Source organism: Stigmatopora argus, chromosome 9 (assembly GCF_051989625.1).
Source record: "Stigmatopora argus isolate UIUO_Sarg chromosome 9, RoL_Sarg_1.0, whole genome shotgun sequence".
Classification (NCBI taxonomy): Eukaryota; Metazoa; Chordata; class Actinopteri; order Syngnathiformes; family Syngnathidae; genus Stigmatopora; species Stigmatopora argus.
Genome location: NC_135395.1, coordinates 288352 through 303653, shown reverse-complemented (window position 1 = coordinate 303653; position 15302 = coordinate 288352). Strand labels below are relative to the sequence as shown.

At 43.8% G+C, this 15302-nt stretch overlaps 1 protein-coding gene across 3 annotated transcripts in view; it reads right to left on the bottom strand.

The window, feature by feature from the left end:
• Positions 1 to 15302, bottom strand: part of trappc11 (trafficking protein particle complex subunit 11) — a 148691-nt gene that overhangs the window by 123875 nt on the left and 9514 nt on the right. For all 3 annotated transcript variants that reach the window (XM_077608649.1, XM_077608650.1, XM_077608651.1), the window contains exons 4-5: positions 14615 to 14685; positions 14231 to 14345 (exon numbers count right to left, since the gene is read on the bottom strand). In XM_077608649.1, the coding sequence (XP_077464775.1) occupies positions 14231 to 14345; positions 14615 to 14685 (186 nt within the window). The remainder of the gene's footprint in view (positions 1 to 14230; positions 14346 to 14614; positions 14686 to 15302) is intronic.

Genomic DNA, 15302 nt, shown 5'->3' with positions numbered 1-15302 from the left:
AGAGGTGGTTTCGCCTACACCAGTCAATAAAGGCTGTGATGACCCTGTAATCTAGTTTGTTCCCGTCCATCACTCGTCCAACAATAGCGGTGTCGTCAGAGATCTTCTGGAATGGAAGGTGTCTGTATTGTGTTCGAAGTCCGATGTGTAGAGGGAGAAGAGTGGTTTGTGGGGCCCCCGTGCTGCAAACTACCACATCAGATGTACAATTCTGAAGTCTCCCATATTGTGGTCCGTCAGTGAGGAAGTTGATCATCCATGCAGCCAGGTGGTTCCTTACTCCAGCCTCTTCCAGTTTCCATCTCAGTAGGACTGGCTGAATGGTGTTAAACGCACTGGAGAAGTCAAAAAACATCATTCTTACCGTGCTTCCTGTGTTCTCCAGGTGTGAAATAGACCTGTGCATCAGGTAGGTGGTAGCATCTTCCATACCAAAGCCTGGATGATAGACAAACGGCAGAGGGTCCAGCTCTGCATTCACTAGAGGGCTGAGGTGATTCAGGATGATTCTTTCCATTGTCTTGATCAGGTGAGAGGTTAATGCTACCCGCTTGAAGTGGTTGGGCTCCCTGGGGTTCGCAGTCTTTGGAACTGGGACCACACAGGAAGTTTTCCACAAGGTGGGGTCCTTCTGCAGACTGAGGTTGAGGTTGAAAATGTGCAGAATCACTTTGCCAAGCTGATTCGCACAGTCCCTCAGTAGTCTGGAGCTGAGGCCATCTGGACCGGTAGCCTTCCTTGCCTCGATCTTCTTAAGCTGTCTTATCACCTGATCGACAGTAATGCAGACAGGTGGGGAGGGAGGGTTTTGACGTGTGAGCGGTAGAAGAGGGGGAGGGAGAGGAGGAGGAGAAAGAAAGGGGAGAGGTGCTTCTGGTCTGGGGAGGTTCAGGGCTTGTGGAGGCAGAACTGAATCTGTTAAAGAACTGATTTAGTTCATTGGCCCACTCCCTGTCTCCGGACTCCGGGTCTCTCTTACTGTTGCCTCCATGGCCCGAAATGGTCCTCAAGCCCCTCCAAACCTCTTTGGCGTTGCCTCTCTGGAGTTGGTTTTCTAGCTTCCTCTTGTATATGGCCTTTCCCTTCCTTATCCCTCTCTTCAGCTCCTTCTGGGGGTGTGACGTCTGCAGCCGCGACACAGTAGCGTGAAGCAGCTCGCGAGCGACTACCGCATCGGCGGAAGGAGGTATATACGCAGTTATCGCAATAACGTGCAACAACTCCCGGGGGATGTAAAACAGCCTGATGCTAACAACTACTAGCTCGATATCGCGAGTGCAAAGTTCCTCCTTCACCGTAATATGCCCAGGGCTATACCATCTGCTATTAATAAAAACAGCTCATCCCCCACCTTTCTTCCTACCGCTCTCCTCAGCTTTTCTATCCGCCCTCACTAGCTGAAAACCATCCAAGAAGATGAGAGAGTCCGGTGTTAGTTCATTCAGTGGTGTACTTGTGACTGAGCTGACTAGCCAGAGTAAGATTAAAACTTATTTTTAAGTGTCAGGATGAAACTCGGGTCCGACCTCGGACACATTGAGGACACCTTGGGACACGCTTGGAAGCGCTGGATGAAGAAGCTGGGGAGATGGAAGACTGGGCCTCCCTGCTGAAGCTGCTGCCACCGCGGCCAGACTTCGGATAATGCGGGAGAAGATGAGATGAGATGGCTTATTAAATAATTTTATGATCATTTTCTCTCATTTTTGTATGTCTTTCCCTACAAAATTGGGTCACTTTGATGAATTTTTAAGTGTTTAGTTGGTAGTTTTGTGGGGACCGTGGAACCAATTAGAATATTTACATATAAAGTACTGTTCTAGTTCCAAAATTTAAACTTAAGAAAAAGTTCTGGAACCAATTAATTACGTAAGTGACAACTGTAGTCACAGTTTTCAGAATTTTCGCTTCTTTCTTTGTATAACGCCTGGTAGATTCATTTATGCAGCAATGACTTGCTTTAGTATAACTAGGAATGTCACTTTTTCGGTCAATGTCAACATGTCTCGTTTTTTTCTTGGCCTCATTGGATGCCCTAGATAGCCGAGGACGCTTAGGGGGCATTTTCAACAGTGACTTAAAATCCAAACAAAGCTGGAATAGGCTAAGTGTAGTCATTCACCACAGGTTGTGTGTTTAAAGACTGTTCTACCTAAGTTTATTCAGTCCGTAAAATGTCACACTAGAGGAGACAAAACTCATGACCATTTTTATTCTAACATCAAACATGCTTATAAAGCCACTTCCCTCCCTCACCTAGCTGGATCAGATCACCTCTGCCTATCCCTCACCCCCGCATACACTCCACTCCGGAGGCTAACAAGGCCATAAATAAAGATAATAAAAACTTGGCCCGAGGACGCTCTCTCACCTGCAGGACTGTTTTTCTCGCACCAACTGGGAACTTTTCGAACACGACAACCTCAATGACTACACGGACACTGTACTTTCCTACATCAAAAACTGAATGGACAACGTCACTGTAAATAAACGGATACAGGTTTTTCCTAACCAAAAACCCTGGATGACCAAGGAGACACAGGCACTCATCAAATGCTGTAACACTGCCTTCAGTTTAGGGGATAAAATACAGAGCTGCCAGAGCATAGCTGAAAAGAGGCATTAAAAAGGCCAAGGCAGCATATACTAAGAAAATTGAGGAGCACTTCACAGAATATAACCCAAAGATGTGGCAGGGAATACGACATATTACCAACTACAATAACAATAATATGTCTGTTAACGCAGATGCCTCACTAGCGGAGGAACTGAACCGTTTCTTTGCCCGCTTTGAGACTGACAAATCAGACCCAGTCTCAACACACCCACCACCACCCTGCGGCAATACACTGGAGTTCCAGGAACAGGAAGTGAGACTGGTAATGCGGTCTGTGAACACCAAGAAGGCTGCTGGCCCTGACGGAGTACCTGGGAAGGTGCTCAAAGCCTGTGCTGACCAGCTGGCTGGAGTCTTCACAAAAATGTTCAATTGTTCCCTGCAACAATGCATCATTCCATCCTGCCTGAAATCTGCCACCATTATCCCTGTCCCCAGAAAGCCAACCATTGACAGCATGAATGATTATATGACTGTTGCACTCACGCCTGTGATCATGAAGTGCTTTGAAAAGTTGGTGGCCTGCCATATCAGGAATATAATCCCTTCCTCAGTGGACCCTCACCAGTTTGCTAATAGAGCAAACAGGTCCACTGAGGATGCTATCGCCATTGCTCTACACACAGCACAGCCACCTGGAACACCATGGGAATTACGTGAGGATCATTTTCATTGACTATAGCTCAGTCTTCAACACTATAAAACCGGACATTCTGACTGACAAACGCTCCCACCTTGGACTATCCTCTTCCATCTGCTGCTGGATAAAGAACTTCTTAACCAACTGACCACAAACTGTTAGACTTGGTCCCCACCTCTCTTCCTCCATTACACTGAGCACTGGCTCCCCTCAAGGCTGTGTACTGAGTCCTCTTCTGTACTCCCTGTACACGTACGACTGTACCCACCAGTCTAACTCCATCATCAAATTTGCCGATGACACCACTGTGGTTGGACTCATCTCAGGAGGGGATGAGTCGGCCTACAGAGATGAGGTCAACAAACTGTCTTCGTGGTGCTTGGTGAACAATCTCACACTGAACACCACGGAAATTAAAGAAATAATCCTTGACTTTGGCAAACACAGCACAGGTCTGGCCCCACTCCTCATAAATGGAGTATGTGTAGACAGGGTCCAGTCCTTTAAATTCCTGGGGGTCCACATCACGGATAAGCTCTCCTGGTCTACAAACACCACGGCAGTAGTGAAGAAGGCCCAGAAACGACTCCATTTCCTCAGGGGACTCAGGAGGAACAACTTGGACACCAAGTTTCTGGTAACCTTCTATAGAACCACTGTGGAGAGCATCCTGGCATACTGCATCACAGTGTGGTATGCTGGAAGCATGGCAGCAGACAAAAAGGGCATGCAGAAAGTGATTTACACGGCCCAGAAGATCGTCGGCTGCTCTCTGCCCTCACTGGAAGACATTGCCAGCACTCGCTACCTCAGCAGAGCCGAACATTGTCGGGGACCCATACCACCCTGGTCACAACCTGTTCCAGCTGCTGCCCTCTGGCAGACGCTACAGGTCTCACAAAACACGGACAAATAGGCTTAAGGACAGTTTTTTTCCCACAACCATCAGGACTCTGAACTTGCAGTAGTAGCACGAAACACAATCCCTTCTGTGTAATAACTTCGGGGTCAGTTAACATGAAGGACGTTGGGCGGTGATCTGCCTCCTACTGGCTACTGAAGGTAAGTGATCCACTCAGAGGGGTGATGTGATGTATCCATAACGGCAGAATGCCAAATTACGAGTCCGAAACTATAACTCATTAGGTATTTTGCCGAGAAAACGCACCTTATGAAGAAGCACTACCAATTTCGTCATACGCAGTTTCTGAGTGTGATGACAATTAGGCTTTTGTTGTTGATGATGACGACAGGGCCTATGTCCGATTATTATTATTATTATTATTATGGGAAATTTACTCAGAAAAGAAGAGAAGGCAAGATTTCATCCTTCTCGGCCTTTTATATTATTAGGCGTGTCATTCTTCTATGGTAAAATATCGCTTCTTCAGCGCGGAGTGCCACCCAATACAGCGCCAAAGAAGAAGTGGAGGCCTGACTTCCGCCATTGTTTTATTCCCTGTCTTCTACTTGTGAGTTTTAGCGTGTATTTTGAATGTTTTATGAACTTTTATTGAATACTTGATATGTAATAAAGTCACAATGTTGAAGCCGGGAAGTGGTGAAGCATGACAGTAAACTGTACAGTCAATAAACCGCCTCCCGTTTTTTTCTTCCCCAGTTTTCCCTTTCTTTCAAAAGAGTTGTAGAAGAATTAAGAATTCCCTTGTTTATTTTTGTGATAAGATGTATCTAAATTTGTAACACAAAGTAAAAAAATAAAAAATAAGTGAAAATAAAACTTAGCAGGCAATGTGTTACATGCTGAATTATCAGGTCGGGGCTAGAGCTGAGGGATATGACAAAAATTGCTATCACGATAAAAAATAAATAATACATAATAATGAAAATATATCTATATATATCTAGAGATATAGATATAAAGAAATATAGAGATAGAGCTATAGATATATAGATATCTATCTAATTATATAGATCTATAGATAATATATATATATATATATACAGTGGTACCTCGAGATACGAGCTTAATCCGTTCCGGAACTGAGCTCGTATGACGAGGTTCTCGTAACTCGAACGAACGTTTCCCATTGAAATGAATGGGAAACAAATTAATTCGTTCCAACTATCTGAAGAAAACACCAAAAACAGGATATTGGATTGGAAAACATGTTTTATTTCTTATAATTCACCATCTATTAACAAAGTAATAAATAACGAGTGGTTTGATAGTAATAATGTGTTTAATAGGAGTAAAATTAGACACATTTCGCGGAGGGGAGAGAACAACACGCACGGAGGCGGAGGGGGGGGGGGACTGTTCGGGGTGACTTTCTCCACGGCAACATTGCACTCTTAAACGAACAAACAAATTTAAATTAACTTGGATAACTAAAAAAAACAGACACTCAACCTTTAATGTAACTTCAAACAAAACTAACTTCTAAATTAGTTGTAATCTTTTTTACCTTACTTAGTTCTACGGGTTGACACCACCTGGCCGCTCCGCCGAAGTCTTTAAAACGAACGCATCAAGAGTTGTTTGTTTTTGTCTACCCTTCAAAATATTTCGATAATGTCGCATACAAATGTCATCATAATACGATGATGTGCGACCACTTGCCAGTTTGTCAGGGTGAATCGTTTCTATAAAATCCGAAACCTCTTGCTACTTCGCGAGCATGTCTTTGATATCTTTTGTAGCCGCCTCTTCCACCGCCTCCTCGCTACTAAGTTCCGGCAACAAATGTTCACGCTCCTGTAGGTCGATTAAATCCTGTGTCATGAGTTCTTCGTGGTGCTCGGCGATTAGGTCATTCACATCTGCCTCATCAAGTGCTCTTTCCAAAATTCACGAAGGGTTAGCTCTGTGTCATCTGTCACATCGAAGCATTTCTTGAATAAATTGTACACCAGTAGTGGCTTAATTTTACAGTCACCGCTGGCATTAGCACACAACGCTAGCGTTAAGCGGTCTTTCATAGGTTTGTGTCCCGGTAATGCCTTCTCTTCTGCCACGATGAATGTTCGCCTGGGCATTTTTTTCCAAAAAAGACCAGTTTCATCGCAGTTGAAAACTTGCTGGGGGTGTAATTTTCCTGGGCGATAATCAAGGCAAATGTCTTGATAAATTCCACCGCAGCTTTCGAATTGCAACTCGCCGCTTCTCCGTGTCGGATTACAGAGTGTATTCCAGATCGTTTTTTAAATTTTTCGAACCAGCCATGACTCGCTTTAAATGTTTGTGAAGTTGTTGAAGGCTCTCCTTTCGTTGATATCAAATCTATGTAAATTCGGCTGGCTTTTTCACAAATGGTAGACTCGGCCAGGCTATCTCCTGCTAATTGTTTATCTTTTATCCACAATAAAAGAAGGTTCTCCATCTCGTCGTGAATGTCACTGCGCCGGTGGGAAATGATAGATAGTCCTTTGGTCGGCCTCTTCTCCTTAATTGCGTCCCTCTGCTTAAGGATGGAGGATATGGTTGACGTATTCCTCTCGTATTGCCGAGCGAGCTCGGTAACACGTACCCCACGCTCATGTTTTTCAATTATTTCGCGTTTCATGTCCATTGTCAACGGTCGCCTTTTCTTAGCAAAACTTTGCCGATCCATTGTAATACGTATTGTTTACCTGGTATGTAAATGTAGACCAAGTGGGGGGAAAACGGGTGTGGAAATGCAAAGTCCGCCCACCAGTGCTCGTAGACATATTTTTTACACGAAAGAGATGCAAAAACAAAAAAATGCCATGGCGACCTGGCTTGGTCGCATCATGAAATTTTGACCGCATCACGGGCGAATTATTCGATCGAAATTTCCCCCGTAAGACGAGCATTCCGTATGACGAACGGTCGTATGACGAGGTACCACTGTATATATATCTGAGTCAATATCGATAATTATCACAATAACTATCATCTTTTTGTTTCAAATTTAAAACTTCAGTGAATTAGTACCGTATTTTCTCGCATATTAGCCGCCTCCGCGTATAAGCCTTAAAAATCATTTAATTTTACAATTTCTCTAGTTTAAGACGCCCCCTGATTCACAATTTTCACCTCCAAAAATCATCACATGTAGTATTTCTGAGATACTGTGTGAATCAAAAAGATTGCCTGATGGATTGACCATTCCTAAAGGGTGTTGCCTGTATGTAGGCAAATTTTGCATAGCATCTGAAGATTTCCAAGATGGCAGCGCGCACGGGTGCAGCGGCTCAATGCTCTCCAGTTTTGTTTTTTGTTTTCTCAATCTTATCGTTATTTACTAACATCTGCGAGGCAAACTTTTTCTACAGTCGCCAGGATTTAATTACTCTTGGGAGGAGATGCAATATATCCATCACAACAGATTACCAACGGACCTACGATATCCCCGAGGACATCTCGAGACCACCGGGATCTCCGTGGAGTCAGCCCACTCAGAGTACGACGGAGGCGGCAAAGGGAAAGAAAGCAAAAGCGCGGATGCCGGGGGGGCCTAGCTGCTAAGCTAAGGCCGCAACCACACCGAGCACCGCTTCCGAGTATCTTCTTGACCAACGCCAGATCCATCACCAACAAAATGGACGATTTGGAACTTCAGCTTGCTACCAACAGCTTTGTCAGGAACTGCAACATCATTTTCATCACGGAAACGTGGCTACACCCACAAATCCCTGACGCCGCGGTATCGCTAGCTAGCTGGATGCTATTCCAAAATGATGGCTCGAAAGAATTAACAGGGAAAAGCAAAGGGGGGGGACTTTGCATGTACATTCACAATGAATGGTGCTGCAACAGTAGGATCATTAACACTCACTGCTCCCCGGATTTAGAGCTATTGGCAGTACGGTGCAGGCCCTCCTATCTATCTAGAGAGCTAACGATTGTCATTGTAATGGCGGTTTACATCCCACCGGATGCTAGCGTTAGCACAGCGCTTAGCCTTCTGCTAACGGCTGTAAATAAACAGCAGCTTGACCACCCCGATGGAGTCTTTATTGTCTCTGGTGACTTCAACAAAGCATGTTTAAAGACTGTTCTGCCTATGTTTATCCAGTACGTGAAGTGTCATACCAGAGGAGATGAACCTCTAGACCAGGGGTCTCAAACTCAATTTACCTGGGGGCCGCTAGAGGCAGAGTCTGGGTGAGACTGGGCCGCATCAGGATTTCCACAAGAAAAGCGCTGATAAAACATTCCAACGTTATCAAACATCTTTATTTTTTAACAAAAAATAATGAATTAAATAAATTAACGTAAAGATGAATAAAAAATAAATCAATCAGTAATAAAAAAATAAAATAATAATGAGCATACAGTAGATATACACTGGCTGGCTAAATAGAGAAAACTAATTATTTTTATTCCGTTTCAAATGTCTGTATTAACAGCTCTTTAACCTTTAACTTTCTGAACTTGAATGGAACATTGAACATGAAATATTCTGAACACGGCTTATCTTGCCTACTTCTTGCTGCTAGAGACCTGGCAGCGCTTATTCTCACATAGCTGAGTCACATTTGGCTTGAGGGAGGAAGCAGTGGAGACCCTCAGTAGAGCTTGAAGATAATCACCAGTAAGTCTGGACCTGTACTTGGACTTATTGAAGTTCAAGGTGGAGAAGAGCTTCTCACACAAGTATGTGCTCCCAAAATGACACATGGTCCGCTTGAACATTCGGGAAAGTTCGGGGAAGCTGGGGGTCAACTCTCTCAAAAATTGCCCAAGATTGTCTGCTTCTCCACTCACCTCCCTGAACTTGGCTTTGAGTGCAGAGTTGCACTGCAGGTCAATGAGGTCCATTTGAAGCTCAGGAGGGGCATCTTGCACATCAAAGGAGAAGGGGTCCCCAAAAATTTGAAATGTGGCTGTGTTTGTCTTGAAGTCTGCAAATCTGTGATCAAATCCCTCCTGTAGCTTCGAAATGGCCTCAATATACTTCTCACCACTGAATGGTGAGCCTGCATCCACGAGAGCCTTGCATGCTGGGAAATGGCAAAGGTTTGTCTGAGAGAGCTGGGCTTTCCATAACACAAGTTTAGTGCAGAATGCTCTCACGTTGTCATAGGCAGCACTGACAAGTTGCCCCTTGCCTTGTAGCTTCTTGTTCAGTACATTAAGCTCATGTGTGATATCAACAAGAAAAGCTAAGTCCATGAGCCATTTGGGATCACTTAGCACAGGAACAGCAACCCCGTCTATCTCCATGAAGTCTTTTACGTCTGCTCTCAACTCAAAAAAGCTCTTCAACACGTTTCTCCTGCTGAGCCAACGTACCTCAGTGAAGTAGAGCACATCCCCATATTCTGACTCAATTTCCTCTAAAAAAGCACGGAACCTTCTGTGCTTTAAGCCCCTGGATCTGATTTGGTTGATGCATTTCACAACGACAAACATCACATTGTCAAACTTCAGGCATCTGCTGCAAAGGGGCTGCTGATGGATAATTCAGTGCAGAGCTATGGCCTCCTCCACACCCTCCTCTTCCAGTTTTTTTTAACAAGTGCTACCAGTCCATTCTTCCTCCCTGTCATTGATGGGGCTCCATCGGTTGTTTTTCCAACAAAGCTCTTCCATGGCAAACCAGCATTCTCAATGGCATCACACAGCTGGTGAAATATTTCCTTAGCGGTGGTCTGGCCATGCATTGGAATTACTGTGAGCAACTCCTCCATCACTTCAAAATTGTCATCAACACCACGGACATATATTGCGAGCTGGGCCGTGTCTGTGATGTCTGTGTCTCATCAAGAGCCACTGAATATACACCGAAACATTGAGCTTTCTCACAGAGTTGATCATAAATGTCACTTGACAGGTCAGAAATGCGCTCTGCCACGGTGTTGCCAGAAAGGCTGATGTGGTTGAGCTGACTTCTCTTTTCTGGACAGACAATATGTACAGCCTGTAATATGCACTTTTTGATAAATTCACCTTCTTTGAATGGCTTTCCTGCTTTAGCAATCAACTCACAAACGGCGTAGCTAGCTTCGACTGCTGCATTACTGTCTTTGGTAGCCTTCTTGAAGAAATCCTGTTGCCTCAGAAGACGTGTTTTAAGACTGGCAACCTGGTTGGCTCTCTCATTTCCCTGGTATTTTTCATACTCCTCAGCATGTCTCGTAGTATAATGACGTTTCAAGTTGTATTCCTTGTGCACCGCAACTTTATCAGTGCAAATGAGACACGTCAGGGTGCCCCTGTGCTCAACAAAGAAATATTGCACTCCCCACTTTTCTTGAAACTGACTGTGCTCATCACCGACCTTTCTCTTCACGGCAGGCTTTGAAAGAGACATCTCTGGGGCTCTGTGATATGTGTTTCCACTTGGAATGAGTCTCGGGTTGAAGTTTAACTTTCAGTCGCGCGGGTCTGTGGCGCATGCGCACTTTCGCTCTCCGATCGTATTGGATTACGTCAGTTCTCCGAATTTCTCAAGTGTCATGTTAACGCACTTACTGTTAAGTTTCAGTTTCACTCATGGCGATTGCTACAGAAACAGACAGGCTGGATCACGGATCATAGCGCCTCATTCAGTTCTATGCTGAGAGCAGCGGAGGACTGTGCGCGCCGAGCGGAGTGATCGGCTTCACGGCTTCTCCGCCCAGCTGATTGGAGGAATGAATGATTGAGTGAGCGAGGCACTGGACAGCCCGGCCGATGTCCCGCCCTCCAGAGCCGTATACCTCACCGTGATTGGTTCATTCAGCTCCGAACACAACAAGTGTCATTCATATCAATCTTGTGGGCCGCACGAACATTAATCTTTCATATTAAGACGGGGGCCGCAAATTATCGTCCCGGGGGCCGCAGTTGGCCCGTGGGCCGCGAGTTTGAGACCCCTGCTCTAGACCATGTTTATTTTAATATCAAACATGTTTATAGAGCCACACCCCTCCCTCACCTAGCTGGATCAGACCATCTCTGCCTGTCCCTCACCCCGGCATACACCCCACTCCGGAGGCTTATAGGCCTGTTGCAATTACGCCTGTGATCATGAAGTGCTTGGAAAAGTTGGTCGCCTGCCATATCAGGGATACAATCCCTCCCCTCAGTTGACCCTCACCAGTTTGCCTATAGAGCAAATAGGTGCACTGAGGACACCATTGCCGTAGCTCTAAACACAGCACTGAGCCACCTGGAGCACCATGGAAACTACGTGAGGATGCTTTTCATTGACTATAGCTCAGCCTTCAACACTATAATACCAGACATTCTGGCTGAAAAACTCTCCCACCTTGGACTATCCTCTTCCATCTGCTACTGGATTAAGAACTTCCTAACCAACCGTCCACAAACTGTTAGACTTGGTCCCCACCTCTCTTCCTCCATTGGTCCAGGGACCAATGCCACCCTGGTCACAACCTGTTCCAGCTGCTGCCCTCTGGCAGACGCTACAGGTCTCACAAAGCACGGACAAATAGACTTAAGGAATGTTTTTCCCCCACAGGCATCAGGACTCTGAACCTGAGTTAGCACGACACACAATCCCTTCCGTGCAATAACTTCGGGGTGTGCAATAACAATGTGCAATATCTTAGAAATCTGTGCAGCATTTTAGAATCTGAGCAATATTTTCGAATTCTGGTTGCAATATTTTAGAATCACCTAGCCGGGATGTGACTTTTTATTCGACTATTTGTTTTTTTTTACTGGGAAAACACACTGAAAAGCTTGGAGTAGCACCACCAATTCCGTTATACGCAGCTTTGTATGATGACAATAAAGACTTTTGATTTGATTTAAAAAGTCGCGTAAGCAGTACAACCAGGAAGTTTATCCGTAGCGGTCTAGGTTGTCATCCCTAGGTAAGATGTCTGCGCCCTGAGCGAGCAATGGCAGGGACAAGTGAATGAGTTTTTTCACATTTTATGCAAGATGTTTTTTTTTCTTGAATTTCATTCATAGACGTTAAAATACATTTTGTTTAGCGTTTTATCTGTTCATCTTTACTCTATTTTGAAATAAATGCCCGTATCGGACGTATTGTCTTGCGTTATGGTGTTTCGTCTCTCACCTTGCAGATTCGTGCATGTCAAGTCTAATTTATGCCCATGTAAGGCATACCTTCGATTCAGTTATCATTTTTTGAGCGACAAATACGGTGTATAGGCGAGAAAATATAGTAAATAAATTACTTTCCTACTTATTCAAATATGAAAGTAACTATGTTGCCATTATAAGAAAAGAGAACATATTTTTTTTTTCCGAAGATGGCACCGTCAGACGGCAGTAGCTCTGTCCACTCATTTGTTTATTTTGTGTTTTACAGCTTTTCTATCTTTTTTATTACATTTTAATATTTCTTAATACATTCCTTTTTACTTTACTTTGTACTTTATATGTTTTACTTCAATGTTTTTACAACTTTCTTTGTTCTGTTAGCCTGGCTTCTTTCTGCTACTTCTTTTTTGGAACGCTGCCATACACGTGGGATTAGCGGTGAACAATACGCAGCAGAAAGAGCAACATCTCAATGCCGCTGGAAATCTGGATCTGGACAAAAGTGCCGGGAGAAGAAGCGGCGCTTCAGACCAACCATTCCATTTATTATTATGGGGAAAGTGAGATCCCTCCCCGATAAAATGGAAGAGCTGTCGGCGCTTACCAGGCCAGAAACGGAATTGAGGGGTTGTACTCTGTTGAGGGACTGTGCGGATAAGCATGGAAGAGTGACTCTGCATATTTTCAACTTCAATCAGTCTGCAGAAGTTTCCCATCTTGTGGAAGACTTCCTGTGTGTGGTTCCAGTTTTATCCAACTCTACAACATCTTTTTCTTGTGTCTGTATCCGTTTTTGCTACTGCAACCAAGATGGTGCCGCTCAAGTGGCAGCCGGTAGCGGTAGCTCCGTCTGCTCTTGCTCGTTGTGTTTTTGCTGCTTTTTTGTCTTTTTTATTGCATTTTGGTATTTCTTAATGATTTCCCATATACTTTGCTTTGCTTTGTACTTTGTGCTTTTTGCTTTGTTGTTCTGCGGCCTTTGCGACTCGGCCCCACCCGTCGCTTGGCTTGGTTTCTTTGCGCTAGTCCTAGACGTCTTTGGAGCCGCTCAGCCGCGCCGCCGGTGTCATGCGCACAGGATCAGCTGTAAGCATTGTACGATAGTTCCGGGAAAAGAGGCAACGCTCCAGAGCGAGCATTCCATCATTGTTCTGGGAGCGTGAGATCTCTCCCTGGTCAGATGGAGGAGCTGCCGGTGCTTGCTGGGCTGCTTGTGTGCTTTGAAGCCCCCCACCATCCTCTCCACTGCTGCTGATTAGGTGATTGGACATCTTAGGGGGATCTAGGTAAGGAAGATGATCTTTAAAACCTCCAGACAACTGAGGGACTGTGTGGTAACCTCAGTCTCAGTCTGCAGAAGGTCCCCACCTTGTGGACTTCCTGTGTGTGGCTCCAGTTTCTTACCTAGGTCTACAATGTCTTGTGCGTCCTGTGTCTGTCTTGCTACTACTTCGAAGACATTTCCCGAATACGGAATGAAATAAAGTTCTAATCTAATATAAATATGATTTTTGTTGTTCTGATGTGCAATAAAGAGAAGACAAGTCCCTCCTTAGACTATGAAAAGTAAATAATAAAACCTACAACAATTTTGACAGGCGTCAGTATTTTTATAAATGCCTTCAAACCAAAAGTTGCAGTGCAATGTGAAATAAATAAAATAATCAACTGAAGACATCATCACCATTGGCAAGCAGACTATTTTCAGCCTCACAAAGAAGCAGTAAATTTACCTCACATATGTCCAGTTACCAAAAAATGAAATAAAAAAGTTGGATGAACTTAACCCAAGATAATAAGTTTTAGGTTTTCAGAATATTTACCTAAAATGGGAAAACAAGTACCAAGAAAGAAAAATATTACATGCTAGTATTATCGTTGACAAAAATTATTTCACGACAATTATCTTTATCGTTTTATCGCCCAGCTCTAGTTGGGACACTTGTAGGGTAATTCACCACTGCACGAACTTTGAACAGCAACCATTATTTAGTATCATATAATAAATTACTTTTATTATTACCTTATAATGTAACCGACCAGGTGGTCAGTATGTGGCAGAACAAACAGACTTTTTCCAGAAAGATCACAAGCATGACAAATAGCTGCAGCTCTTTCAGATGCTACCAAGTCTTCCCCTGTGCAAAACAAGAAAACAAGTGTAAAAACTTGTTCTATTCGTGCAGTAGCAAACAGACACACACACACACTTTTCAGTCAATCCCATTCCTCTGAAAAATGATGTGATCTGCAAGGGTTCTGATCACGTGATTAGATTGGGGACATTACTCAATGTTGCAAGAAAGCAGGTAGCGTGATGAAATGGAAGTCATGAATGCCACATGAAAACCAAAAGCTAATAAAATGCCAGCTCATACTGCAAATTATTTTACAAGAGGGTCTTTACCTGGAGGCAGAGGTGTTTTTCTTTGAATTAAAACTACAGCCACCTTAGTATTCCTGCTCTGAAGACTGGACCTAAAATATAAGAGAATGATAAACACCTGAAAGAAATACATTGTTTACCACTTAGGATTCCATCCAAAGTGGCATAGTGATGGTCAACTCTGCACTGTGCATGGAGCAATTCTACTACAATATTTGTTTTCGATGGTCCTTGTTGCATTCTTTCAACAAGACCCAAACTGCAAAGCATTAAGCAGTGTAGTGCAAAGTTTTTGCACAACTTTCACAAATACAGAAAGTTCTTCTCTCACATTACAGGACACTATATTACTCAAAATCTCTGCATCATTTGCACAATTCTGATTGTATCAGTGTGACTGAACTAATAGAACACTGCTCAATGGCTGCATCATTTTGAATCCATTGTGGTATTCTTTATCACAACACTTTTGGACATTTTACAGTGGTACCTCGAGATACGAGCTTAATGCGTTCCGGGACTGAGCTCGTATGTCGATTTACTCGTATCTCAAATGAACATTTCCCATAGAAATGAACTTAAAAAAACACCAAAAACAGGATATTGGATTGGAAAAACATTTTTAGTTGTTCTAATTCGCCATCTATTAACAGAGTAAAAAATAACCAGTGGTTATGATGTTTAATAGGAATAAAATTAGACGGATTTC